This window comes from Nomascus leucogenys, chromosome 17 (genome assembly GCF_006542625.1).
Source record: "Nomascus leucogenys isolate Asia chromosome 17, Asia_NLE_v1, whole genome shotgun sequence".
Lineage (NCBI taxonomy): Eukaryota > Metazoa > Chordata > Mammalia > Primates > Hylobatidae > Nomascus > Nomascus leucogenys.
Window position 1 is genome coordinate 38823994 of NC_044397.1, and position 25004 is coordinate 38848997.

The 25004-nt window shown below is 51.9% G+C and overlaps 1 protein-coding gene across 6 annotated transcripts in view; it reads right to left on the reverse strand.

Moving 5' to 3' along the window:
• Positions 1-696: 696 nt before the first annotated feature.
• GTF2IRD1 (GTF2I repeat domain containing 1) overlaps positions 697-25004 on the reverse strand; it is a 150608-nt gene continuing 126300 nt past the window's right edge. For 3 of the 6 annotated variants that reach the window (XM_030796243.1, XM_030796244.1, XM_030796246.1), the window contains 5 exons: positions 14520-14597; positions 13425-13617; positions 9502-9539; positions 3363-3499; positions 697-922 (listed from right to left, as the gene is read on the reverse strand). In XM_030796243.1, the coding sequence (XP_030652103.1) occupies positions 854-922; positions 3363-3499; positions 9502-9539; positions 13425-13617; positions 14520-14597 (515 nt within the window). In that variant the 3' untranslated portion in view covers positions 697-853. Of the gene's footprint in view, positions 923-3008; positions 3500-9501; positions 9540-13424; positions 13618-14519; positions 14598-25004 lie in introns of those variants that run through there. The other 3 variants (XM_030796240.1, XM_030796242.1, XM_030796241.1) reach the window with 1 other exon arrangement.

Here is a 25004-nt window from a genome sequence, read left to right on the forward strand (position 1 = left end):
GGCTAATTTTTGCATTTTTAGTAGAGATGGGGTTTCACCATGTTGGCCAGGCTGGTCTCGAACTCCTGACCTCAGGTGATCCACCCACATTGGCCTCCTAAACTGCTGGGATTACAGGCATGAGCCACCATGCCCGGCCTCATTTTTGTATTTTCATGCAGACGGGGTCTCCCTATGTTGCCCAGGCTAGTCTCAAACTCCTGACCTCAGGTGATTCACCCGCCTCAGCCTCCCAGAGTGCTGGGATTACAGGTGTGAGCCACATTTAACATTTTCTAGAGAAAGGGTTCCACTATGTTGCCTAGGCTGGTCTCAAACTCCTGGTCTCAAGCAATCCTCCCACCTTGGCCTCCCAAAGCATTGGTATTACAGGCCAATGAGGTCGAACTCCTGACCTCAAGCAATCCACCCACCTCGACCTCCCAAAGTGCTGGGATTCCAGGTGTGAGCCACCACGCCCGGCCCCATGGCACATTTTCCTTCCGTGGCTTTTCTTCTTGAAGTCACATGCTCCCAGGAGCACAGAGAGCTCTGAGGTCTTCCTGGACACTACCTCTGCTGTGATGAGGAAGGAGGGCCTTGGCAGGCCACCTGAGCTGCGTTTCCCGACCCTGTCCCCAGTGACAGCTGCGGCCACAATCCAAATGAGAACATGAAACGGTGACCGTAAAAGTAAAGGCAACACTTTTTTTTTTCTTTTTTTACTTATTTAAAAAGGCCTTGGTGGCAGGAATATAGTGTAAAAATCATTGGAAAAACTAAAAGGCATCGATACATATCCGAATATACATTTTGTACATAAATTACATTTCCTTTAGTCTTTCTGAGTGAGGTCCTGATTCAGTACTGAGGTCTAGTAATTAAGAGGTCCCGGGAGCTGCACGTTCAGGCCGGCATAGTCCACCATGTACATTGGCCATTGCTAGAGAGAGGGACAAAGGGACTGGGTTAGGACTCCAGGTGACGCGGAACAAACCCAAAATGCTTAGTTCTGCTTTTGGATGGGCTTTCTCAGAGGCTATTTATTTATACTTTTTATTTTTTTGAGATGGAGTTTCACTCTTCTGCCCAGGCTGGAGTGCAGTGATGCAATCTCGGCTCACTGCAACCTTGGTCCCCTGGGTTCAAGCGAGTCTCCTGCCTCAGCCTCCCGAGTAGCTGGGATTATAAGTGCCCGCCACCACGCCCGGCTAATTTTTCTATTTTTAGTAGAGACGGGGTTTTGTATGTTGGCCAGGCTGGTCTTGAACTCCTGAACCTCAAGTGATCCGCCCACCTCGGCCTCCCAAAGTGCTAGGATTACAGGCGTGAGCCACCACACCCAGCCTATTTATTTATTTTTGAGATGGAGTCTCGTTCTCTTGCCCAGGCTGGAGTGCAATGGCATGATCTTGGCTCACTGCAGCCTCAATCCCCTTGGGCTCAAGTGATCCTCCCGCCCCAGCCTCCCAAGTAGCTGGGACCACAGGCACGTGCCACCATGCCTGGCTAATTTTTTTATTTTTCTGAGACAGAGTTTCACTCTTGTCGCCCAGGCTGCAGTGCAATGGCACGGCCTCGGCTCATTGCAACCTCTGCCTCCCAGGTTCAAGCAATTCTCCAACCTCAGCCTCCCGAGTAGCTAGGATTACAGGCATGTGCCACTATGCCCAGCTAATTTTGCATTTTTAGTAGAGAAGGGGTTTCTCCATGTTGGTCAGGCTGGTTTCAAACTCCTGACCTCAGGTGATCCGCCCGCCTTAGCCTCTCAAAGTGCTGGGATTAGAGGTGTGAGCCACTGTGGCTGGCCTTTTTTCTTTCCTTTTTTTTTTTTTTTGAGACGGAGTCTCACTCTGTTGCCCAGGCTGGAGTGCAGTGGCGCAATCTTGGCTCACTGCAAGCTCCGCCTCCCGGGTTCACGCCATTCTCCTGCCTCAGCCTCTCCGAGTAGCTGGGACTACAGGCGCCCGCCACCATGCCCAGCTAATTTTTTGTATTTTTTTTTTTTTTTTTTTTTTTTTGAGACAGAGTCTTGCTCTTTCACCCAGGCTGGAGTGCAGTGGCGCAATCTCGGCTCACTGCAAGCTCCGCCTCCCGGGTTCACGCCATTCTCCTGCCTCAGCCTCTCCGAGTAGCTGGGACTACAGGCGCCCGCCACCACGCCCGGCTAATTTTTTGTATTTTTTAGTAGAGACGGGGTTTCACCGTGGTCTCGATCTCGTGACCTTGTGATCCGCCCGCCTCGGCCTCCCAAAGTGCTGGGATTACAAGCGTGAGCCACCGCGCCCGGCCAATTTTTTGTATTTTTTAGTAGAGACGGGGTTTCACCGTGGTCTCGATCTCCTGACCTCGTGATCCGCCCGCCTCAGCCTCCCAAAGTGCTGGGATTACAAGCGTGAGCCACCGTGCCCAGCCTTTTCTTTCTTTTTTAAAAAAATTTTATTTATTTATTTATTTTGAGATGGAGTTTCGCTCTTGTTGCCCAGGCTGGAGTGCAATGGCACAATCTTGGCTCACCGCAACCTCCACCTCCCAGGTTCAAGCGATTCTCCTGCCTCAGCCTCCCTAGTAGCTGGGACTACAGGCATGCACCACCACGCCCGGCTAATTTTTGTATTTTTAGTAGAGACGGGGTTTCACCATGTTGGCCAGGCTGGTCTCGAACTCCTGACCTCAGGCAATCCACCCACATTAGCCTCCCAAAGTGCTGGGATTACAGGTGTGAGCCACTGCGCCCGGCCAGTGACATTTCTTTCTTTTTTTTTTTTTTTCTTTTTTGAGAGGGAGTTTTGCTTTGTCACCCAGGCTGGAGTGCAGTGGCGCAGTCTTGGCTCACCGCAACCTCCGCCTCCCAGGTTCAAGTGATTCTCCTGCGTCAGCCTTCTGAGTAGCTGGGATTGCAGGCATGTGCCACCATGCCCAGCTAATTTTGTATTTTTAGTAGAGATGGGGTTTCTCCATGTTGGTCAGGCTGGTCTCGAACTCCTGACCTCAGGTGATCCACCCGACTCAGCCTGCCAAAGTGCTGAGATTACAGGCGTGAGCCACTGCACCCGCCGGCCAGTGACATTTCTTTTCATGTCTCCAGCTCTGGTGCAGCTGAAGGGCGTGGACAGGTCCCTTCCTGGACCTTGGCTGGCCCATCTGCCCAGCAGGGATGTGAATTCCTGCCTGAGTGCCTGTGAGTACCCCATGAGAAGGATGGGCTACCTCTTGGGTGAGACAGGTGGATGCATCTATAACCTCCAAGGCTGGAAGGTTCCCCCTCAAAGCCCAGTGCCTCCCCGTCCCCTGGGCCCATATCCCAGAGTAGACGGCCCTGCCCGACAGAGGGGTGAGGGCCACAGAGACGAGTGCCGGAGTCCAAATCTGTGCAACTTTACCACGAGTGAGATCTGGTTGGCCGATGCCACTGAATCCGGGTTAGAGGACGAGGAAGAGGAAGACGAGGAGGAAGAGGAGACGGAATTTCCTTCCGAGACCCGCTTTCTCTTGCGCTTGGGAATGCTGCTGTCTTTGGCTGGAAGGAGGGGAAAAGGCTGTTGACACTGGAAGCTGAGGCTTTTCTGTTTCAGCCTCCTGAGCTCCCTGGAAAAGTGTTCTGTCTTAAGATTTCGAGTCCCCCTTTCAGGATTTCAGGCTCCTGATCCCCTGGGGGTCAGGGCCCACCTGTCCAGAGCCCACATGTCCAGCCTCCTTCCCAAAGCAAGCCTGAGGGCCCACTCTCCCCGGCCTCCTGCTCTTGCTGGCCTGCCTGCCTTTGCTAACACCGTATCCTCATCTCCATGTGTCCCTCCTCCTCCCCAGCAAGCTCACCCCTCAGGCCCTACGTCCTCTCTTTCTGTTTTTTTTTTGAGACGGAGTCTCACTCTGTCACCCAGCCTGGAGTGCAGTGGCGCGATCTCGGCTCACTGCAACCTCCGCCTCCTGGGTTCAAGTGATTCTAGTGCCTGAGCCTCCCAAGTAGCTGGGATTATAGGCGTCTGCCACCATGCCCAGCTAATTTTTTTGTATTTTTAGTAGAGATGGGGTTTCACCATGTTGGGCAGGCAGCTCTTGAACTCCTGACCTCAAGTGATCCATCCACTTCGGCCTCCCAAAGTGCTGGGATTATAGGCGTGAGCCATCAAACCTGGCCTATATTGTTTTTTAGGGTCTCACTCTGTTGCCCAGGCTGGAGTGCAATGGCGCAATCGTAGCTCACTGCAGCCTCCAAGTCCTGGGCTCAAGCAATCCTCCCACCTCAGGTTCCCGAGTAGCTGGGACTATAGGTGCGCACCACCATGCCCGGCTAACTTTTTGTATTTTTGCATCATTATGTTGCCCACGCTGGTCTCAAATTCCCAACCTCAAGCAATCCTCCTGCCTCAGCCTCCTCAAATGCTGAGATTACAGGCATGAGCCACCGTGCCTGGCTCATGGCAACAATATTAATTGCATTCTCAGTTTCTGAGTATTTTCTGGGTGCTGGGCACTGTGCTAAATGCTTTGCACATTGTCTCCTGGGATCCTCCCAGCAACCCTCCAAGATCCTATTCACATTTCACTCATGAGCACCCGAAGGGGCAGGGCTGTTAAAGGACTTTCTCCAAGGCCAAGTCTGTGTGGCTCCAGAGGCCACATTCCTTCCTGGGCTCTTTAAGGCTGCAAGGGGATGTGGGGCCCCAGGAGAGGCTCTGGGAGTTCTGGGGAGGCTGGGACTGCAGGCTAGGTGGTCCAGGGAGGGTATAAAGAGGACCTGGGGCCAGGCGCAGTGGCTCACGCTGGTAATCCCAGCACTTTGGGAGACCAAGGTGGATGGATTGACTGAGGTCAAGAGTTCGAGACCAGCCTAGGAAACATGGTGAAACCATGTGTCTACTAAAATAAAAAAAAAATTGTATTGCTATGGTTATCACTGATGTATGGTGGTCCTGAGGGGAGAGTTCACAGGTCCAAGTAGACAGGCAGTGCCCCAGTGAAAGAAACTCTGGTTTAGAATCAGAAGTCCTAAGTTCAAATTTCACCGTGGCCGCTTTCTATTATCACTATGTGAATCTGGGAAAACTGATGAACCTCTCTGAGTCAAATGGGGAAACCAGTGTGATGTGAGACTCAAAAAACACCACATGCATAAAAGAACCCAGCACCTGGTTCAGCATGGAGCAGGGGTCGGCAGGTGTTTTGTGGTTGCTGAATTAACTTGAGGTGAAGATGTAAGACTTTGAGCAGCACGTCCTGATTGGGTGGATTACTGCATGGAAACCTCGCCCAGCCCAATAAAGAAGGGCTTTTTTTGTCTGAGACAAGGTCTCACTCTGTTGCCCATGCTGGAGTGCAGTGGTGTGGTCTTGGCTCACTGCAACCTCCACCTCCCAAGCTCAAGCGATCCTCCTGCCTCAGCCTCCCTACAGGTGCACACCACCCTGCCCGGCTAATTTTTTGTAGAGATGGGGTCTCTGTATGTTGCCCAGTCTGGTCTTTGAACTCCTGGGCTCAAAGAATTCTCCTGCTTCAGCCTCCCAAAGTGCTGGGATTACAGCTCACTGCTGGGAGTGAGCCACTGCACTCAGCCCACCAGAAGGGTCTTAATGACACAGAGTAAGGGGAGGCTGGGTCCATGGGGTAAATGTCTTTTCAACTGGTGAGGAAGTCAGAAACTGGGGGTCTGTGATGAGGCATAGAGACCCTGGGAAAGAGAAGACCCTGGAAGCAGAAGAAGCCCAGGCTATGAGTCAGAGGGATTTTTGTGGGAGATTCCACATGAAAAAGAAGTCAGAGGGTGCCCCACCCTCTGTCTCAGACTGGTCCATGGGCTGTGGCCATCCTTGAGTCACCATGACAGATGGCCACATTGGAGGGAGTGGTGGATGTGGGTGACAGTATCCACCCTCTGGGCATCTGTCCCAAATCCTCCTGAGGCCTTCATGTGGCCTTCTGTGTCTCTGCCGTGTTTTTTTTTTTTTTTTTTTTTTTTGAGACAGAGCCTGGCTGTGTTCCCCAGGCTGGAGTACAGTAGCGTGATCTTGGCTCACTGCAACTGCCGCTTCCTGGGTTCAAGCGATTCTCCTGCCTCAGCCTCCTGAGTGGCTGGGATTACAGGCGCCCACCACCACCCCCGGCTAATTTTTTTTTGGATTTTAGTAGAGACAGGGTTTCACCATGTTGGCCAGGCTGGTCTCAAACTCCTGACCTCAGGTGATCCACCTGCCTCCCTGCCTCAGCCTCCCAAAGTGTTGGGATTACAGGCGTGAGCCACCGCGACCAGCCTCGTCTCTGCCTTTGACCTGGAGTAAACCAAATCACCTCCAGATCCGTGTGTTCAGTGCCAGGTCTGACCCTTGTAACTGGCTCTTTTTTTTGGAAACAGGGTCTCACTCTGTCACCCAGGCTGGAGCGCAGTGGCACAATCATAGCTCACTGCAGCCTCCACCTTCCAGCCTCAAGCATTCCTCCTGCCTCATCCTCTTGAGTAGCTGGGACAACAGGTACATGCCACCATGCCTGGCTAATTTTTAATTTTTTTGCAGAGACGGGGGTGGGTTTCACTTTATGGCCCAGGCTTGTGACCAGCTCTTGATGGAAGGCGGTGGCTTCTAGCTGGGCTGTGCCACCCCAGGCTGTGGAGTTCCAGGTGAACCTGGTCCTGACAGGAGTCAGGGCCTTGGGTCTCAGGCCGGGTTGTGGCGTAGACTTGCTGAATCCTATCACTGTCCCCGCTGAGCAGCCATACTGGGCTGTGTGGCCCATGGTGGTCTATGGTTCAGATGGGTGGTCCTGAGAGCAGGGTCTACACAGCATCTGACTCACTATGTGGCCTGGGCAAGTCCCTGGGCATCTCTGTGCCTCAGCTTCTCAGCTGTACAATGAGGTGGGGTAAGATTAGATCAGTATTTTTTCTTTCTTCTTCTTTTTTATTTCTTAGGAGATGGGGTCTCGGCCAGGCACAGTGGCTTGTGCCTGTAATCCCAGCACTTTGGGATGCTGGGGTGGGAGGATCACTTGAGGTCAGGTGTTTGAGACCAGCCTGGCCAACATGGTGAAACCTCGCCTCTACTACAAATACAAAAAATTAGCTGGGTATGGTGGTGCATGCCTGAAGTCCCAGCTACTAGGGAGGCTAAGACATGAGAATTGCTTGAACTCAGGAGGCTGAGGTTGCAGTGAGCCAAGACTGCAAGATTGACTCCAGCCTGAGTGACAGAGCGAGACTCTGTCTTGGAAAAAAAAAAAAAAAAAAAGGCCGGGAGCAGTAGCTTATACCTGTAATCCCAGCACTTTGGGGGGCTGAGGCAGGCAGATCATGAGGTCAGGAGTTTGAGACCAGCCTGGCCAACATGGAGAAACCCTGTCTCTACTAAAAATACAAAAAAATAGCTGGGCGTGGTGGCAGGCGCCTGTAACCCCGGCTACTTGGGAAGCGGAGGCAGGAGAATTGCTTGAACCCAGGAGGTGGAGGTTGCAGTGAGCCGAGATCGTGCCACTGCACTCCAGCCTGGGCAACAGAGCGAGACTCTGTCTCGGGAAAAAAAAAAAGAGATGGGGTCTCATTCTGTCATCCAGGCAGGATGGCATAATCACAGCTCACTGCAGCCTTAAACTCTTGGGCTCAAGTGATCCTCCGGCCTCAGCCTCCTGTGTAGCTGGGACTACAAGTGCCTACTACCATGCCTGGCTAATTTTTAGAAAAAACTTTTTTGTCCACAGCCATACCACCCTGAACGCAGCCGATCTTGCCTGATCTCAGAGGTGAAGCAGGGTCGGGCCTGGTTAGTACTTGGATGGGAGAAAAAACTTTTTGTAGAGACAAGGTCTCACTATGTTGCCCAGGTTGGTCTCAAACTCCTGGACTCAGGCAATCTTCCCACTTAGGCCTCCCAAACTGCTGGGATTAGAGGCGTGAGCCACCACATCTGGCCAATCAGTGTTTCTTTTTCTTTTTCTTTTTGAGACAAGAGTCTTGCTCTGTCACCCAGCCTGGAGTGCAGTGGTGTGATCTCGACTTACTGCAACCTCTGCCTCCTGGGCTAAAGTGATTCTCCCACCTCAGACTCCCAAGTAGCTGAGACTACAGGCGTGCACCACCATGCCAGGCTAATTTTTTTTCTTTTTCTTTTTTTTTTTTTTTGAGACAGAGTCTTGCTCTGTCGCCCAGGCTGGAGTGCAGTGGCATAATCTTGGCTCACTGCAACCTCTGTCTCCCAGGTTCAAGCGATCCTCCTACCTCAGCCCCCTAGTAGCTGGGATTACAGGCACGCACCACCATGCCTGGCTAATTTTTGTATTTTTAGTAGGGACAGGGTTTAGCATGTTGACCAGGCTGGTCTCGAACTCTTGAACTCAGGTGATCCACCCACCTCGGCCTCCCAAAGTGCTGGGATTACAGGCGTGAGCCACTGCGCCCAGCCCTCACTTTTCTATTTTCAGTTGAGATGGGGTTTCATCATGTTGGCCAGTCTGGACTCAAACTCCTGATCTCAAGTGATATGCCTGCCTTGGCCTCCCAAAGTGCTGGGATTACAGGTGTGAGCCTCTGTGCCTGGCCCAATCAGTGTTTCTTAATCGGGTGCACGTCATAGTCGCCCAGGAGTACTTTCTCCCAAGTCCCATCATACACCTTAATTAGAACCATCATGCCAGGCGGCCCCCAGGTGCCTAGTGAAAGGTTCTGTATACCCTGCAGATGCCAGCAGAACGGAGGGGGTCCGGCCAGTCGCAGGCAGTGCCTGCCTGCCTCACCCCTGTTGGTCACATGCTACCCCTCTGCTACCCAGGAGGCCTCCATGATCCTCCCTGAGGCCCAGCCTGCCTCTTGTCCTTCTAGCTGACCTCATACACTCATTGGTGCTATGGCAGGACCTCCCCTCTGCAGGGCACCTGCAGGTTTCTGGGGGCCTCTTGGGGATACCTGGCTCTGTTCATGGAGACCTCAGGCTCCCTGGGGAGGTCCCAGAGTGGAGAGGGGCTATATTTTTCTCAAGGTGGTTAGCCATCTATTGCATGCCCACCTGGACCACATCTATCTCTGCCTTTAAAAAATTTTTTTATTAAAATTTTTTTTTTGTTTAGAGACAGGGTCTTGCTCTGTTGCTCAGGCTGGAGTGCAGTGGTACACTCATAACTCATTGCAGCCTCCAACTCCTGGTATCTCTGCCTTTTTCTTTCTTTTCTTTTCTTTTCTTTTTTTTTTGAGATGGAGTCTTGCTCTGTCACCCAGGCTGGAGTGCAGGGGTGCGATCTCAGTTCACTGCAACCTGCGCCTCCCGGGTTCACGCAATTCTCCTGCCTCAGTCCCCTGAGTAGCTGGGATTACAGGTGCCCATGACCACGCCCGCTAATTGTTGTATTTTTAGTAGAGACGGGGTTTCACCATGTTACTCAGGCTGGTCTTGAACTCCTGACCTCAAGTGATCTGCCTGCCTCGGCCTCCCAAAGTGCTGGGATCACAGGCATGAGCCACGGCGCCCGGCTCTACCTTTTTTCAAAAGGAACAGTCTCTAGTCCCCACGGGGCAGAAGGGTGGCTTCTTCACCTCCGACTCACCTGGCACCTTGGCATCATTGCAGATTTCTGCAAAGGGTCTGAAAAAGAAAGAAATGAGGTAGCAGTTAGAAAATGAGGTTTTCCCCTCCTTTTTTTTTTTTTTTGAGATGGAGTCTCACTCGGTCACCCAGGCCGAAGTGCAGTGGCACAATTTTGGCTCACTGCAGCCTCCACCTCCTGGGTTCACGCCATTCTCCTGTCTCAGCCTCCCAAGTAGCTGGGACTACAGGTGCGCGCCACCACGCCCAGCTAAGTTATATATTTTTAGTAGAGACGGGGTTTCACCATGTTGTCCAGGTTGGTCTTGAACTCCTGACCTCAGATGATCTGCCTGCCTCCGTCTCCCAAAGTGCTGGGATTACAGGCATGAGCCATTGCGTCTGGCCGTTTTCCCCTCCTTCTCACCTGCTCCCTGAGATGTGCTGCTGCTGCTGCTGGGGGAGCCCGGTAAGACCCAAATAAAAATGGGGGGCACACCGTCCCAACAGAGCATCCCCCATATAGGCCCTGGATGATGGGCTTGTGCTGGCAAATCTTCCCTCTGGGTCTGCTGTCCTCATCTATAAAGCGAGGATGTTGTCTGACCAAGTGATCAGAAATGTGTGCCCAGATTTATGCAAGTGGATATTCATCACAGCATTATTATCAATTATTATTTTTGAGACAGAGTCTCACTCTTTTGCCCAGGCTGGAGTTCAGTGGTGCCATCCTAGCTCACTGCAGCCTCGAACTCCCGGGTTCAAGCGATTGTCCTGCCTCAGCCTCCCGAGTACCTGGGATTACAGGCGTGCACCACCATGCCTGGCTAATTTTTTGTATTTTTAGTAGAGATGGGATTTCACTATTTTGGCCAGGCTGGTCTCGGACTCTTGACCTTGTGAACCACCCGCCTTGGCCTCCCAAAGTGCTGGGATTACAGGCGCAAGCCACCACGCCCAGCCTATTTTTATTTTTGAGACAGAATCTTACTCTGTCGCCTAGGCTGGAGTGCAGTGGCGCAGTCTTGCCTCATTGCAACCTCTGCCTCCCAGGTTCAAGCAATTCTCCTGTCTTAGCCTCCTGAGTAGCTGGGACTACAGGTGCATGCCACCACACTCGGCTAATTTTTTTTTTTTTTTGAGATAGAGTCTCGCTCTGTCATCTATGCTGGAGTGCAGTGACACTATCTTGGCTTACTGCAAGCTCCGCCTCCCAGGTTCACGCCATTCTCCTGCTTCAGCCTCCCGAATAGCTGGAACTACAGGTGCCCTCCACCACGCCTGGCTAATTTTTTGTATTTTTAGTGGAGACAGGGTTTCACCATGTTAGCCAGGATGGTCTCGATCTCCTGAGCTTGTGATCCGCCAGCCTCAGCCTCCCAAAGTGCTGGGATTACAGGCATGAGCCACCGCGCCTGGCCCAATTTTTGTATTTTTTTTTTTTTTTTTTTAGTAGAGATGAGGTTTCACCACATTGGTCAGGCTGGTCTCGAACTCCTGACCTCAGGTGATCCACCCACCTTGGCCTCCAAAAGTGCTGGGAGTACAGGCGTGACCCACCACACCTGGCTGTTTTCCTGCATTTTCTAGTTGTTACTTCAGGGGGTGAACTATCTGTGGGAGAAAGAAAACCTCCACTTTTTGATTTTGAACAATTTGTTTTTTTTTGACACATGCAAATATTATCTTAATTTTAAAAAACATGTCGGCCAGGCACAGTGGCTCATGTTTGTAATCCCAACACTTTGGGAGGCTGAGGCAGGCGAATCACTGAAGGTCAGGAGTTCCAGACCAGCCTGGCCAACATGGTGAAACCCTGTCTCTACAAAAATACAAAAATTAGCCAGGTGTGGTGGTGGGCACCTGTGATCCCAGCTATTTGGGAGGCTGAGGCACGAGAATTGCTTGAATCTGGGAGGCAGAGGTTACAGGGAGCCAAGATGGTGCTACTGCACTCCAGCCTGGGCGACAGAGCAAGACCTCATCTCAAAAAAATGAAGAAACAAAACACATAATATAACATTGAAGGCGGGCTAGGTATCATGGCTCAAGCTTGTAATCCCAGCACTTTGGGAGGCCAAGTTGGGCAGATCACCTGAGGTCGGGAGTTCGAGACCAGCCTGACCAATGTGGAGAAACCCTGTCTCTATTAAAAATACAAAATTTGCTGGGGTGGTGGCACATGCCTGTAATCCCAGCTACTCGGGAGGCTGAGGCAGGAGAATTGCTTGAATCTGGGAGATGGAGGTTGTGGTGAGCTGAGATCGTGCCATTGCACTCCAGCCTGAGTAACAAGAGCAAACCCCATCTAAGAAAGAAAGAAAAAGAAAGAAAGAAAGAAAAGAAAGAAAGAAAGAAAAAAGAAAGAAAGAAAGAAAGAAAGAAAGAAAGAAAGAAAGAAAGAAAGAAAGAAAGAAAGAAAAAAACAGACATACACCACAGGCCAGGTGTGGTGGCTGACCCCCATAATCCCAGCACTTTGAAAGGCTGATGTGGGAGGATGGCTTGAGCCCAGGAGTTCGAGACTAGCCTGTGCAACACAAAAAAAAAAGGGCGGGGGGTGCTGGGCGCGGTGACTCATGCCTGTAATCCCAGAACTTTCGGAGGCTGAGGCGGTTGGATCACCTGAGGTCAGGAGTTTGAGACCAGTCCGACCAATATGGTGAAACCCTGTCTCTACTAAAAATACACACACACAAAATTAGCCAGGTGTGGTGGCATGTGCCTGTAGTGCCAGCTGCTTGGGAGGCTGAGACAGCAGAATTGCTTGAACCTGGGAGGTGGAGGTTGCAGTGAGCTGAGATCATGCCACTGCACTCCAGCCTGTGCGACAGAACAAGAGTCCATCTCAGAAAGAAAGTAATAACACATTAATAAAATAATAATTTAAAAATATAAAGAAATGCATCACAGTGTTGACTTTCAGTAGGAGAGTTACAGCTATCTTCTTTTCTTCTATCTTTTTGTATTTTCCAGGTTGCTTTGTGTATTATTATGAAAATAATCAAATAATCTATTGTATTTAAAAAAAAAACTAGGCCGCACAGTTTGGGTGTGGTGGCTCACGCCTGTAACCCCAGCACTTTGGGAGGCCGAGGTGGGAGGATCACTTGAGCTTAGGAGTTCAAGACCAGCCTGGGCAATACAGTGAGACCCTGTTGAGGGTGCACTGGGCCATGATCATACCTCTGTACTCCTGCCTGGGCAACAGAGTGAGACCCTGTCTCAAAACAAAAACCAAAACCCAAAAGATTGTAAGGATATACGGTATAATAGTAATAACGGAGGCTGGGTGCAGTGGCTCATGCCTGTAATCCCAGCACTTTGGGAGGCTGAGGTGGGCAGATCACTTCAGGTCAGGAGTTCAAGACCAGCCTGGCCAACATGGTGAAACTCCATCTCTACCAAAAAATACAAAAATTAGCTGGTGTGATGGTGCACACCTGTAATCCCAGCTACTTGGGAGGCTGAGGCACGAGAATCGGTTGAACTCAGGAGGTGAAGCTTGCAGTGAGCTGAGATTGTGCCACTGCACTCCAGCCTGGGCGACAGAGCAAGACTCTGTCTCAAAAAAAAAAAAAGAGAATCACTGACACTATGGAATTATAATTATTCTAAAATATATAATAAATATTCATATTTAAATATAAACATTTATATTTAAATATGTTAAAAATCAGAATTGTACAGTCAGAAAAAGTCAAATTTAATTAAAACATGTTTCATTTTTGTTTTTTCCCCAGAGAACAAATGTAATATCTAAAAAAAATCTTTAAAAATAAGTAAATGTCCATGAGTGTTGAAGTTGTATGTTTCAGGAGAAAGAGGCAGGAACTATTACAGTACACCTGGGTCTGGATCCCAGCTGACCCACTGTGACCTTGACTTTTACCCTCCCCATGGCCTCGCCATCTGTGTTCCCCGTTCCAGAGGCCGGGCACTCACTGGAGCTGGTTAATGATGACCATGCGGACGTGCTCTCGGGCCTTCAGGATCTTCTCCAGCCGGTGGATGTCGTACGTGTTGGGGTTCCGGAAGGGGATGTCATCAGGCAGACCCGTGACCTCCACGGCGTCTGGGCTGTCCCGGATTAGTTTATAAGGGACCAGCACCGGCCGGTTCAGGCCCAGGGCCTCACCTAGAGGGCACAGGAAGTCACAGTGAGGAATGATGTCTCCTGTCAACGGCAAAGCCCTCTAGGGAAAGGGCTGGAGTCTGGTCCACCCTAGCCCAGCAGCCATCACATCCAGAGAGTTTAAAAATCAAGACCCTGGCCGGGCGCAGTGGCTCATGCCTGTAATCCCAACGCTTTGGGAGGCCGAGGCAGGAGGATCCCGAGGTCAGAAAATCGAGACCATCCTGGCTAACACGGTAAAACCTCGTCTCTACTAAAAAAATACAAAAAAATTAGCCGGGCGTGGTGGCGGGTGCCTGTAGTCCCAGCCACTTGTGAGGCTGAGGCAGGAGAATGCCATGAACCCGAGAGGTGGAGCTTGCAGTGAGTGGAGATCCCGCCACTGCACTCCAGCCTAGGCGACAGAGCGAGACTGTGTCTCCAGAAAAAAAGAAAAAAAAAAAATCAAGACCTACAGGCTGGGCATGGTGGCTCACACCTGTAATCCTGGCACTTTGGGAGGCCAAGGCAGGAGGATCGCTGAACCCAGAAGATCAAGACCAGTCTGGGCAACATAGTGAAACTTTGTCTCTACTAAAAATAGAAAAATTAGCCAGGAGTGTTGGCGCACGCTTGTAGTCCCAGCTACTTGGGAGGCTGAGGCAGGAGGATCACCTAAGCCCAGGAGGTGGAGGCTGCAGTGAGCAGAGCTCACGCCACTGTACTCTAGCTTGGGCAACAGAGTGAGACCCTGTTTAAAAAAAAATCAACATACACAAAACGTGGGTCATGGGCAGAGCAGCCATGTCCCCAGGGAGCAGGCAGCCAGCTGGGGGCTCCTGAAAGTGAGGCTGGCTGCAGAGGGAGGCCCCCCACCAACCCCGGGAGGAGGGCTTGGTGTGCTGACACCGACCACAGGCACTGACCGTATTTCTCGTTGAAGAGTTCCTTCACCTGCTCCCGCAGGATCACCTTCTCCCCGAGTCTGTTGGCGTCATCTTCATCTATAAGAGCAAGACAAGGGGGCATGAGAGTTGGCACTGGCTTGGCCACTGGACCTGCTGCTTCTCTCAGCAGGTGTCCCTGACCTGCCAAAACATTGCATTCTATGCAGGGCCCACCCACTCCCATGTAGCTGTTTTTTTTTTTTTTTTGAGGCAGAGTCTCACTCTGTCGCCCAGGCTGGAGTGCAGTGGAGTGATCTCAGCTCATTGCAACCTCCGCCTTCTGGGTTCAAGCAAATTCTCCTGCCTCACCATCCCAAGTAGCTGGGATCACAGGCACGTGCCACCACGCCCAGCTAAATTTTGTATTTTTAGTAGAGATGGGGTTTCACCATGTTGCCCAGGCTGGTCTCAAACTCCTGGGCTCAGGTGATTCACCCGCCTCAGCCTCCCAAAGTGCTGGGATTACAGGTGTGAGCCACTGTGCCCGGCTGCAGCTGGTTTCTAGCATCAGTTGTTGGTCTGTCCATCCATCCATTTTTCTTTTTTTGAGACACAGTCTTGCTCTGTCACCCAGGCTGGAAGGCAGCAGTGGATCATAGATAGCTCACGGCAGCCTCCAACTCCCAGGCTCAAGTGATCCTCCTGCCTCAGCCTCCTGAGTAGCTGGGAATACAGATGTGTGCCACCATGCCTAATTTTTTAAAGTTTTTGTACAGATGGAGTCTCACTATGTTGCCCAGGCTGAAGTGATCCTCTTCCTTTGCCCTCCCAAAGTTCAGGAATTACAGATGTGAGCCACAGCGGCCAGCCCATCCCACATTTTTTTATCAGTGTCCCTAGCACAGGCCCTGTGTTGGGCACAAAACAACCTAAAGAGAAGAGGCAGGGCTGCTTCCCTGAGGGGCTCCCAGCCAGAGGGGGTGTCATCTGGTCACCAAAGTACAACAGGACACACTTAGGAGACAAGGGGCATGAATCAGGGTGCCCACCCTGTCTGGGCCAGTCTGGGGAGACCTCCCCCAGGAGAGAAGGATGCTTGAATGGGCTCTCAAGGCCTCACATGGTGGCTCATGCCAATAATCCCAGCACTTTGGGAGGCAGAGGCAGGCAGATCACTTGAGGCCAGGAGTTCGAGACCATTCTGGCCAACATGGTAAAACCCCGTCTGTACAAAAAATACAAAAAGATTAGCTGGGCGTGGTGGCGGGCACTTGTAGTCCCAGCTACTCAGGAGGGTGAGGTAGGAGAATCGCTTGAGCCTGGGAGGTGGAGGTTGCAGTGAGCAGAGATCACATCACTGCAGTCCAGCCTGGCAGACAGAGACCTGTCTCAAATAAAAATGAAAAAAAAAAAACAAAAAACAAAAACGGGCTCTGAAAAGGCAGGTAGGAGTTTGTGAAGGACGAAGTGGCAGTGAGAAGACACCGGGGCAGAAGGACCAGCCATGCATAGGCACTCAAGCGTGAAAGATCTCGTGTTGGCCGGGTGCGGTGGCTCACGCCTGTAATGCCAGCACTGAGGGAGGCTGAGATGAGCAGATCACCAGAGGTCAGGAGTTCGAGACCACCCCGGCCAACATAGTGAAACCCCGTCTCTACTAAAAATACAAAAATTAGCCGAGTGTGGTGGCGGGCACCTGTAATCCCAACTACTCAAGAGGTTGAGACAGGAGAACTGCTTGAACCCAGGAAGCGGAGGTTGCAGTGAGCTGAGATTGCGCCACTGTGATCCAGCCTGGGCGACAAGAGCGAAACTCCATCTCAAAAAAAAAAAAAAAAAAAAAAAAAAAAAAGAAAAGAAAAAAAGAGAAGGATCCTGTGTCCTGGAAGTGCTGAAGTTTGGGGTGGTACAGGGCAGATGACTGATGGGCCTAGTGGGGTCCGTGCACAGGGGCCGATGTGACTGTGCTGGGTTGTTGGGAATCCCCTGACTGCTTGCTGACCAAGGTCTGTGAATGGGAAACAGACCGTGTCTGGGAGTGTGGGGGCCATGCATTCTCCCTGCTCACTGCCCAGGTAACCGTCACGGCCTATCTGCTGCTTGAGCCCTGGCATGCTCTGCTCTCCCCTCCCTGTAGCCTAGAGGAGCTGCTGGGGTCAGTTAGCCCTGGAGATGGGGCCTGAGCTGGGCTGTAAGGCTGATGGGGGTTGGGCTGGAGATGGGGTCTGGGGCAGAGCTCTGCAGCAGCCTGTGGGCTTGTGCCAGGGTTGAGGAGGGGGCTGGGATTGCAGGAAGGGTGGTTTGCATGTCCAACAGGAAATCTCTCTGAGAAGCGTGGGGTCACATGGGCTGGGCCTCTGGGGCAGGCGGGTTGGGTAAGGGTGAGATGTTGGGGGGGTGGAGCTAGAAGCAGGCAGGGAGCCAGGGCCGGATGATTCAGGGCAGAGCAGACTGATGGGTCTTTGGAGCAAAATGACTCCTGTTTTTTTTTCTTTTTGTTTTTCCAAGACAGAGTCTCACTCTGTTGCCCAGGCTGGAGTGCAGTGGCACGGTCTCGGTTCGCTGCAACCTCTGCCTCCCAGGTTCAAGCCATTCTCGTGCGTCAGCCTCCTAAGAGCTGGGACTACAGGCGCCTGCCACCACGTCTGGTTAATTTTTGTATTTTTAGTAGAGATGAGATTTCTCCATGTTGGCCGGGGTGGTCTCGAACTCCTGAGCTCAGGTGATCTGCCTGCCTCGGTCTCCCAAAGTGCTGGGATTACAGGCGTGAGCCACTGTGCCCGGCCTGACTCCTGTTTTTTGAGACAGGGTCTCACCCTGTTTCCCAGGTTGGAGTACAGTGGTGCCATCATGGCTCACTGCAGCCTTGAACTCTTTGGCTCAAGCAATCCTCCCTGCTCAGCCTCTTGAGTAGCTGGGGCTCCAGGCATGAATCACTGTGCCAGACTAAGTTTTTTTAAATTTTTTTTGTAGAGAGAGTCTCTGTCTGTTGCACAGGCTGTTCTCGAACTCCTAAGCTCAAGCGATCCTCCTGCTTCAGCCTCCGAAAGTGCTGGGATTACAGTTGTGAGCCACTGTGCCTGGCTCTTTTAATCTTGAAAAACTCTGGCAAGAGCTCACTTCTGTTTAGGAGGCTGCCTTGGGAACTGCATCTCCTGGGCTGGTGCTCTGTGCTGCTTGGAGTCTGCTGACCCTGTCTGGGTGGCTTGGCCTCCCGTGCTCAAGCTGCCAGAATGGAGGCCCCGTTCCCAGTGTGGAGGCTGCCCCAAAGAGCAGGGAGCTTCCCACAGGACAGAGGCTGGGCACCTGCTTGGCCTGGTTCCTCCTTTTCCCAGGGCTCCAACACCCACCACCTCAGGTCCTCCCACACCCTGCAGGTCCCTGGCCTGGTCCGTCCACACCCACACTCAAGAATCTCCGCATATCTCTCAGTTGCTGATCTGTTTTCAGGCATGGCCCTCCAGCCCCCCTGGTGCCCAGAGACACCGCAAACATCAGCCATTTCAGACAACGTCCTCCTCCCGTGTCCCTATCTCGTGGAGTAATGCCTCTAATTCAGCCACACCAAGACCCCACGCTCCACATCCCCTAGAACCCTCGTCTTCTCCTGTGGCCCAACACGGGCCTTCCTTTCAGGACTAGGATGTGGGAAGGATCAAGGCCACCCTTGTCCAAATCCTGTGCAGACAACAGTGATGGAGTCCTGGGCCCAAAGACCAGCTCCTAGAACCTGCAGGGAAGCAACAGCACGTTCCATCTGTCCCCATGCCACCGAGGAATCTTTGGTGGCAGGATTCTCAGCAGGCACGGCCATAAGTGCACAGAACAGAGAAAGGATGGCCTGGACCACACACATCACTGTGTGCAGGTGCTTTCCTAGACACTGCAGCCAAGGCCACAGAGGCTCAGAGAGGTAAAGAAACTTGCCCAAGGTCACACAGCCACTAAGCACCAGGAGTACTCTGTGTCGACCCCAAAGCCCTGGTCTTTCCACTCTACCATGAGCCCTGGGTTTCCTGAGGTCTCAGATTCCCCTACAGTGTTTTTTTTTTTTTTTTGGAAGAGTCTTGCTCTGTCACCCAGGCTGGAGTGCAGTGGTGCGATCTTGGCTCACTGCAACCTCTGCCTGCTGGATTCAAATGATTCTCCTGCCTCAGCCTCCCGAGTATCTGGGATTACAGGCACCCACCATCACGGCTGGCTGATTTTTGTATTTTTAGTAGAGATGGGGTTTCACCATGTTACTCAGGCTGGTCTCCAATTCCTGGCCTCAGGTGATTCACTCACCTCGGCCTCCCAAAGTGCTGGGATTACAGACGTGAACCACCATGCCCAGCCTCCCCTACAGTAGCTGTAGAAAGAAGGCTTAATCTTTAAGATAGTTTCCTCTAATCTGTTGCTCTCAGCCCACAATGCCACACCTCTGTCTTCTCCTGTGCCAGGACAGAGCGAGACTCAAAGTCAGAGCTCTATGAAACCTGCAGGACAGAAAAAAGCTTAGCAGGCCTCTCAAAGACGAGGCCCAGGCTGGGCACGGTGACTCATGTCTATAATCCCAGCATTTTCAGAGGCCGAGGCGGGTGGATCACTTGAGGTCAGGAGTTCCAGACCAGCCTGGCCAACATGGTAAAACCCCGTCTCTACTAAAAATACAAAAAATTAGCTGGGCGTGGTGGTGCATGCCTGTAATCCCAGTTACTCAGGAGGCTGAGGCAGGAGAATCCCTTGAACTGGGAGGTGGAGGTTGCAGTGAGCTGAGATTGCGCCACTGCACTCCAGCCTAGGCAACAGAGCAAGACTCTGTCTCCAAAAAAAAAAAAAAAAAAAAACCAAACCAAACAGGCTGGGCGCAGTGGCTCACGTCTGTAATCCCAGCACTTTGGGAGGCCGAGGTGGGTGGATCACCTGAGGTCAGAAGTTCAAGACCAGCCTGTCCAACGTGGTGAAACCCTGTGTCAACTAAAAATACAAAAATTAGCCAGGTGTGGTGGCAGGTGACTGTAATCCCAGCTACTCCGGGGGCCGAGGCAGGAGAATCGCTTGAACCTGGGAGGCGGAGGTTGCAGAGAGCCGAGATCGCGCCATGGTACTCCAGCCTGGGGGACAAGAGCGAGACTTTGTCTCAAAACAACAACAACAACACACAAAAAAACCAAACAAACAAAAAACATGGGACCCCAAACTCACTATGCCAAAGGGAAATGTTAAGCTTGGGAACTGAGTCACATAATAGCCTTTTGTCCCTAAGCAGATGGCTGCAAGATAGAAGGCCACCTAGCTCCCCTGGTGGCCTCCCTCACCCTGGCCATGTAAATTCACAGCTTATCTTCACAGGCAGGGGACAAAGACAAGAATAGAAATCATTGCCCTGTCTAACCAAGACAAATGCCTATTTGACTTCCTCTATTCTGTTTACTTAATCTTATGTAAAAGGCAGATTTACTGAGCACAGGATGAATGTATCATTAACTATTCCTCTTCCCCCTTTATTTTTTTATTTTTTGAGACAGAGTCTCCCTGTTTTCCAGGCTGGAGTGCAGTGGCATGATTTTGGCTCACTGCAACCTCCGCCTACCGGGTTCTAGTGATTCTCATACCTCAGCCTCCAGAGTAGCTGGGATTACAGGCACCCGCCACCACGCCTGGCTAATTTTTTGTATTTTTAGTAGAGATGGGGTTTTGTTATGCTGCCCAGGCCGGTCTTGAACTCCTGACCTCAGGTGATCCACCTGGCTTGGCCTCCCAAAGTGCTGGGATTATAAGCGTGAGCCACCGTACCCAGCCCCTCTTTCCCCTTTAAATACCAAAGTCCTCAAAACTCTCTCTGGAAAAAAGCACAGGCCACAGACCCTACTGCCGCTTGCGTCTCTTTTTCCTGGCTGTGTCCTCCACCACGGCAAAATAAATCTTTAAATCGATTGAGATGTGTTTCAGGCACTTTTTGGTTTACATGGCCCACGGGAGCCTATAGCAGGGATCCTGACCCAGCTGGGAGTCAGGGAGGGCTTCCCAGAGGAGGTGACCACCACACGGGGCCCAAAGCTCCAACGATGTGGGCTCATCTGCACGCTGGGGCTCATCACACGGACCTCCAAGGCAGTTGTGAGAGGCGAGTAAGACACAAGGAAACTTGTAGTATCCTGTGATTTCAGGTGCTCAACATGCGTTAGACAATCAGGAAACTTCCCCTCTTCCTTCCAAGTCTTGCCTGGTCTGGGAAGAAGTGCAACCCTAAACCAGGCTGCAGCTAACCAGGAGTGACACTACGGGGCAGTTGATAGGACACTATGGCAGTTCTATATGGAGCACAGGTCCCAGGCGGTGAACCAGAAATGGTGGGAGTGTGCATGTCAGGAAAGTGGGGCCGCCCGGGCTGGCTGAGGGGGCTGGCGGTTTGGGGAGGCGTCCTGACCACCTCCAGAGTATGGGAGGGGTGGAGTGGGGCTAAATGCCTTTGTCAATAACACCAAGAACTGGCCGGATGTAGTGGCTCACGCCTGTAATCCCAGCACTTTGGGAGACTGAGGCCAGGAGTTTGAAACCAGCCTGGGCAACATGGCAAGACCCTGTCTCTACAAAAAAAAAAAAAAGAAAAATTAGCTGGGCATGGTGGTGTGTGCCTGTAATCCCAGATACTCGGGAGGCTGAGGTGGGAGGATCGCTTGAGCCTGGAAGGTCAATGTTGCAGTGAGCCATGATTGCACCACTGCACTCTAGCCTGGGCGACTGAGCTGGACCCTGTCTCAAACAAACAATCAAACAAAAATTAAAAAATAAAAAACAAGCTTGGCACATACTACGTGCAGACACTGCAAGGCCCACAATATACCTTGTCTGTGGGATTCTCTAGCTCAGTCAACATCAAACTCAGGAAGAACACTGATTTTTCTCTGTAGCTGCTCTTGCAGCATTTTCCTACCTCTTTCTTTTTATTTAATTTAGAGGAAAAAGAATTATTTTTTTGGTAGAGACAGGGTCTTGCTGTCATTCAGGCTGAAGTGCAGTAGCTGGGAATACAGGTGTAGGCCACCACACCCAGCTAATTTTTCCATCTTTTGTAGAGATGGGATCTTGCTATGTTGCCCAGGCTACATTTTTTTAAATCGTGAGTTTTTGAAGGAAATGGAATAGGGCAGGCTCTGGTGGGAGCTGGATTGGACAAGCCCCTGCTTGAATGCCTGCATACAGTGGGGAAAAGGGGGATCCCCAGGGCCAGGGATGGGGAAAGTCCCTGGCTCATCAGACTGGAAGGCAATCTTGATTCTAATCCTTAATGCTGTGTGGTGTATGGAAAGTCACTCAACCTCTCTGAGCCTGTTTCCACATTCCTCAACTGGGACTCTGGGCCTGCTGGATCTAATCTCACATATCAAAAAGCACTGCAGGCTGGGCACAGTGGCTCATGCCTGTCATCCCAGCACTTTGGAAGGCTGAAGTGGGAGGATTGCTTGAGGCCAGGAGTTCAAGACCAGCCTGGGCAACATAGGGAAACCCTGTTTCTACCAAAAAAAAGAAAAAAAAAAAGAAAAAATGCTGAGCATAGTGGTGCACACCTGTAGTCCCATCCCAGCTCCTCTAGGAACTGTGAGTGCACCAGAGGCAGCTCCTTGGGCAAATAAGTGACTCACTATCTGGGAGGGAACCTGAACCACACAGGTGAAGACCAACTCCCCTGTCCCCTGCCGTGTCTGGGGACCTGACACTGGGTTTGTGTCTGTGCTGTAGCCATACCCTGAAGGGGAAAGGGCAACGTCTCGATCTGAACAGATATTCCTGTTGGGCTCTGAGGTGTGCAGGCTGGCGCCAGTCTCTCCCGACAGGAATCGTGGCCACCGCTGCAACTGAGACAGCTCACCCACGCACCCTGGTTAGCCCCGAGGGAGAATGCTAAGATCCTTGCTAACCCAGATGGCCCAGCCAAGCTTTTTTTTTTTTTTTTTTTTTTTTTTTTTTGAGTTGAGATGGTCTGGCTCTGTTGCCCAGGCTGGAGTGCAGTGGAGCAATCTCAGCTCACTGTAACCTCCGCTTCCTGGGCTGAAGCCATCCTCCATCCCCAGTCTCCCGAGTAGCTGGTGCTACAGGTGTGTGCCACTATGTCTGTCTAATTTTTGTGTTATTTGTAGAGACAAGGTCTCACTATGTTGCCCAGGCTGGTCTTCAACTCCTAAGCTCAAGCAATCCACCCACCTTGGCCTCCCAAAGTGCTGAGATACAGGCGTGAGCCACCGTGCCCAGACCAGCTGAGCACCTCGGAGAGCTGCAGGTGGGGTCATGAGTCCCCTTTCCCGACAGAGCCAGGCGCCTGCCACCACCACCAGGTCGCCACCAGGGAGTTCCCCAAGGACTGCTGTGGGCAGTGGTGGCCTCGGCCTCAGGTGGGGCAGGGCAGCTCCAGCACGCCCGGTCACCTCTGAGTCTAGTCTGCTCACGGGCAAAACACGGATCAGAGAACCGCCTCAGAGAGCTGCTGAGGACACTGCGGGGGCAGGAGCAACACCGGGCCCTGCAAGGCCAGGGCCACAAGCCCAGTGGTCTACCCAAGACTGATTGCCTGGGTTCAAATCCCAGCTCTGCTATCAGCTCACGACCCTGGGCAAGTCCCTGAACCACTAGATGTCCTCATCTGTAAAGCAGCAATGGGCCGGGCACGCAGTGGCTCATGCCTTTCATCCCAGCACTTTGAGAGGCTGAGGTGGGTGGATCACCTGAGGTCAGGAGTTCAAGACCAGCCTGGCCAATGTGGTGAAACCTCATCTCTACTACTAATAAAAAAAAATTAGCCAAGTGTGGTGGCGGGTGCCTGTAATCCCAGCTACTTGGGAGGCTGAGGCAGGAGAATCACTTGAACCTGGGAGGTGGAGGTTGCAGTGAGCCGAGATGGCACCACTGCACTCCAGCCTGGGCAACAAGAGCAAAACTCCGTCTACCCCCAACCCCCTCCAAAAAAAGGGGGTTTAGTTTACTGTCCAGAACGCCAAGTCAGCAAACCTATTCTCGGGACGACCTGCCTGAGCTTCCTTGAACCCAGGCTGGCTGTAAATGACACCCACAGTTGCAAACATTTCAGAGTGTTCTCTGTTTGGAAATGTCATAGTTAGAACTCAGTGTGTGCAGGGTTTCACCTTCATGTTTCTGCCCCCAGTGCTGTGCAGAAAGTCCTGCTGAAAGAACCCATCCCCGCAGCAGCGACCTCCTGCCCACTGCCCCTGGACAGTGACGCCTTTGGTAGACAGGCCTTCCCTTGACATTTTTCCTGCCCCCTCCTGCTCCTCCTGTTCTGCGGTCTCCTCTCTCTCTTTAATGCTGCCTAGGCAACTCTCAGCTTATCTTTTCCAACCTGCTGTCTGTTAGCCCAAAGAGTAACTGAATTTTGCCAAGGGGGAAACAAAAGACAACCAAGCTCACTGAATCACAGCCATGCTATGTACACAATTTTAAACCAACTGGCTCGGGTGATGCCTGGGCTGGCTCCACGGCTCTCTCCCGGGGCAAAGTGCAAGAGCCCTGGCCAGCCCTGACTCTCCCTGCCTAGTTAGAGGACTTCAGCTCAGACTGACGATCTCACGTTGGTAATTATGACCATTCACAGCAGAGAGATGCAGCCAGTGAAGGGCAAGGGCAGCTTAGAGGGGAGAGACTGTGATCTGTAGCAGAAGCATGGGATAATGGTCCTTCTCTCCCCTCCTGAACCACTTTACAGAGCCCCAACTCCCTGCCAGGCCTGGGCAGAGTTCACGGCTGCAGCGATTGCACCACCGCATTCCAGCCTGGGTGACAGAGCGAGACCCAGTCTTGAAAAAATAAAAAAGGTACATTCAGGTTCAGCTTTTAACCCCTTGTAGGGCCTGTGCACAGGTTTAGCAGGAATTCCATCAACTCCATTTCATGGATGAGATAACAGAGGCCTGGAGAGAGGAGGGCCAAGTTGCAGCAGGGCAGAGACCTGTGGACCTGTGCCCAGGCCAGCGCTCATGAGCCTGTGGTTCTTCTGCCATCCCAGACCTATGCCTGGACACTGCGTGCAGGAGGGGCCCTTAAGGCTTGACCCATTTTGATCCCCCTTTTCCCCACTGTATGCAGGCATTCAAGCAGGGGCTCGTCCAATCCATCCCCTACCAGAGCCTGCCCTATCCCATTTCCTTCAAAAACTCATGATTAAAAAAAAATGTAGCCTGGGCAACATAGCAAGATCCCATCTCTACAAAAAATGGAAAAATTAGCTGGGCATGGTGGCCCACACCTGTAGTCCCAGCTACTGTACTCCAGCCTGAATGACAGCAAGATGCTGTCTCTACCAAAAACCCATTTTACAAAGGGAACTGTAGTTTTTTTTTTTTTCCTTAAGATGGAGTCTTGCTCTGTCACTCAGGGTGGAGTGCGGTGGCATGATCTGGGCTCACTGCAACCTCCACCTCCCAGGTTCCAGCAATTCTCCTGCCTTAGCCTCCCAAGTAGCTGAGACTACAGGCACGAGCCACCACGCCCGGCTAATTTTTGTATTTTTAGTAGAGACGGGGTTTCATC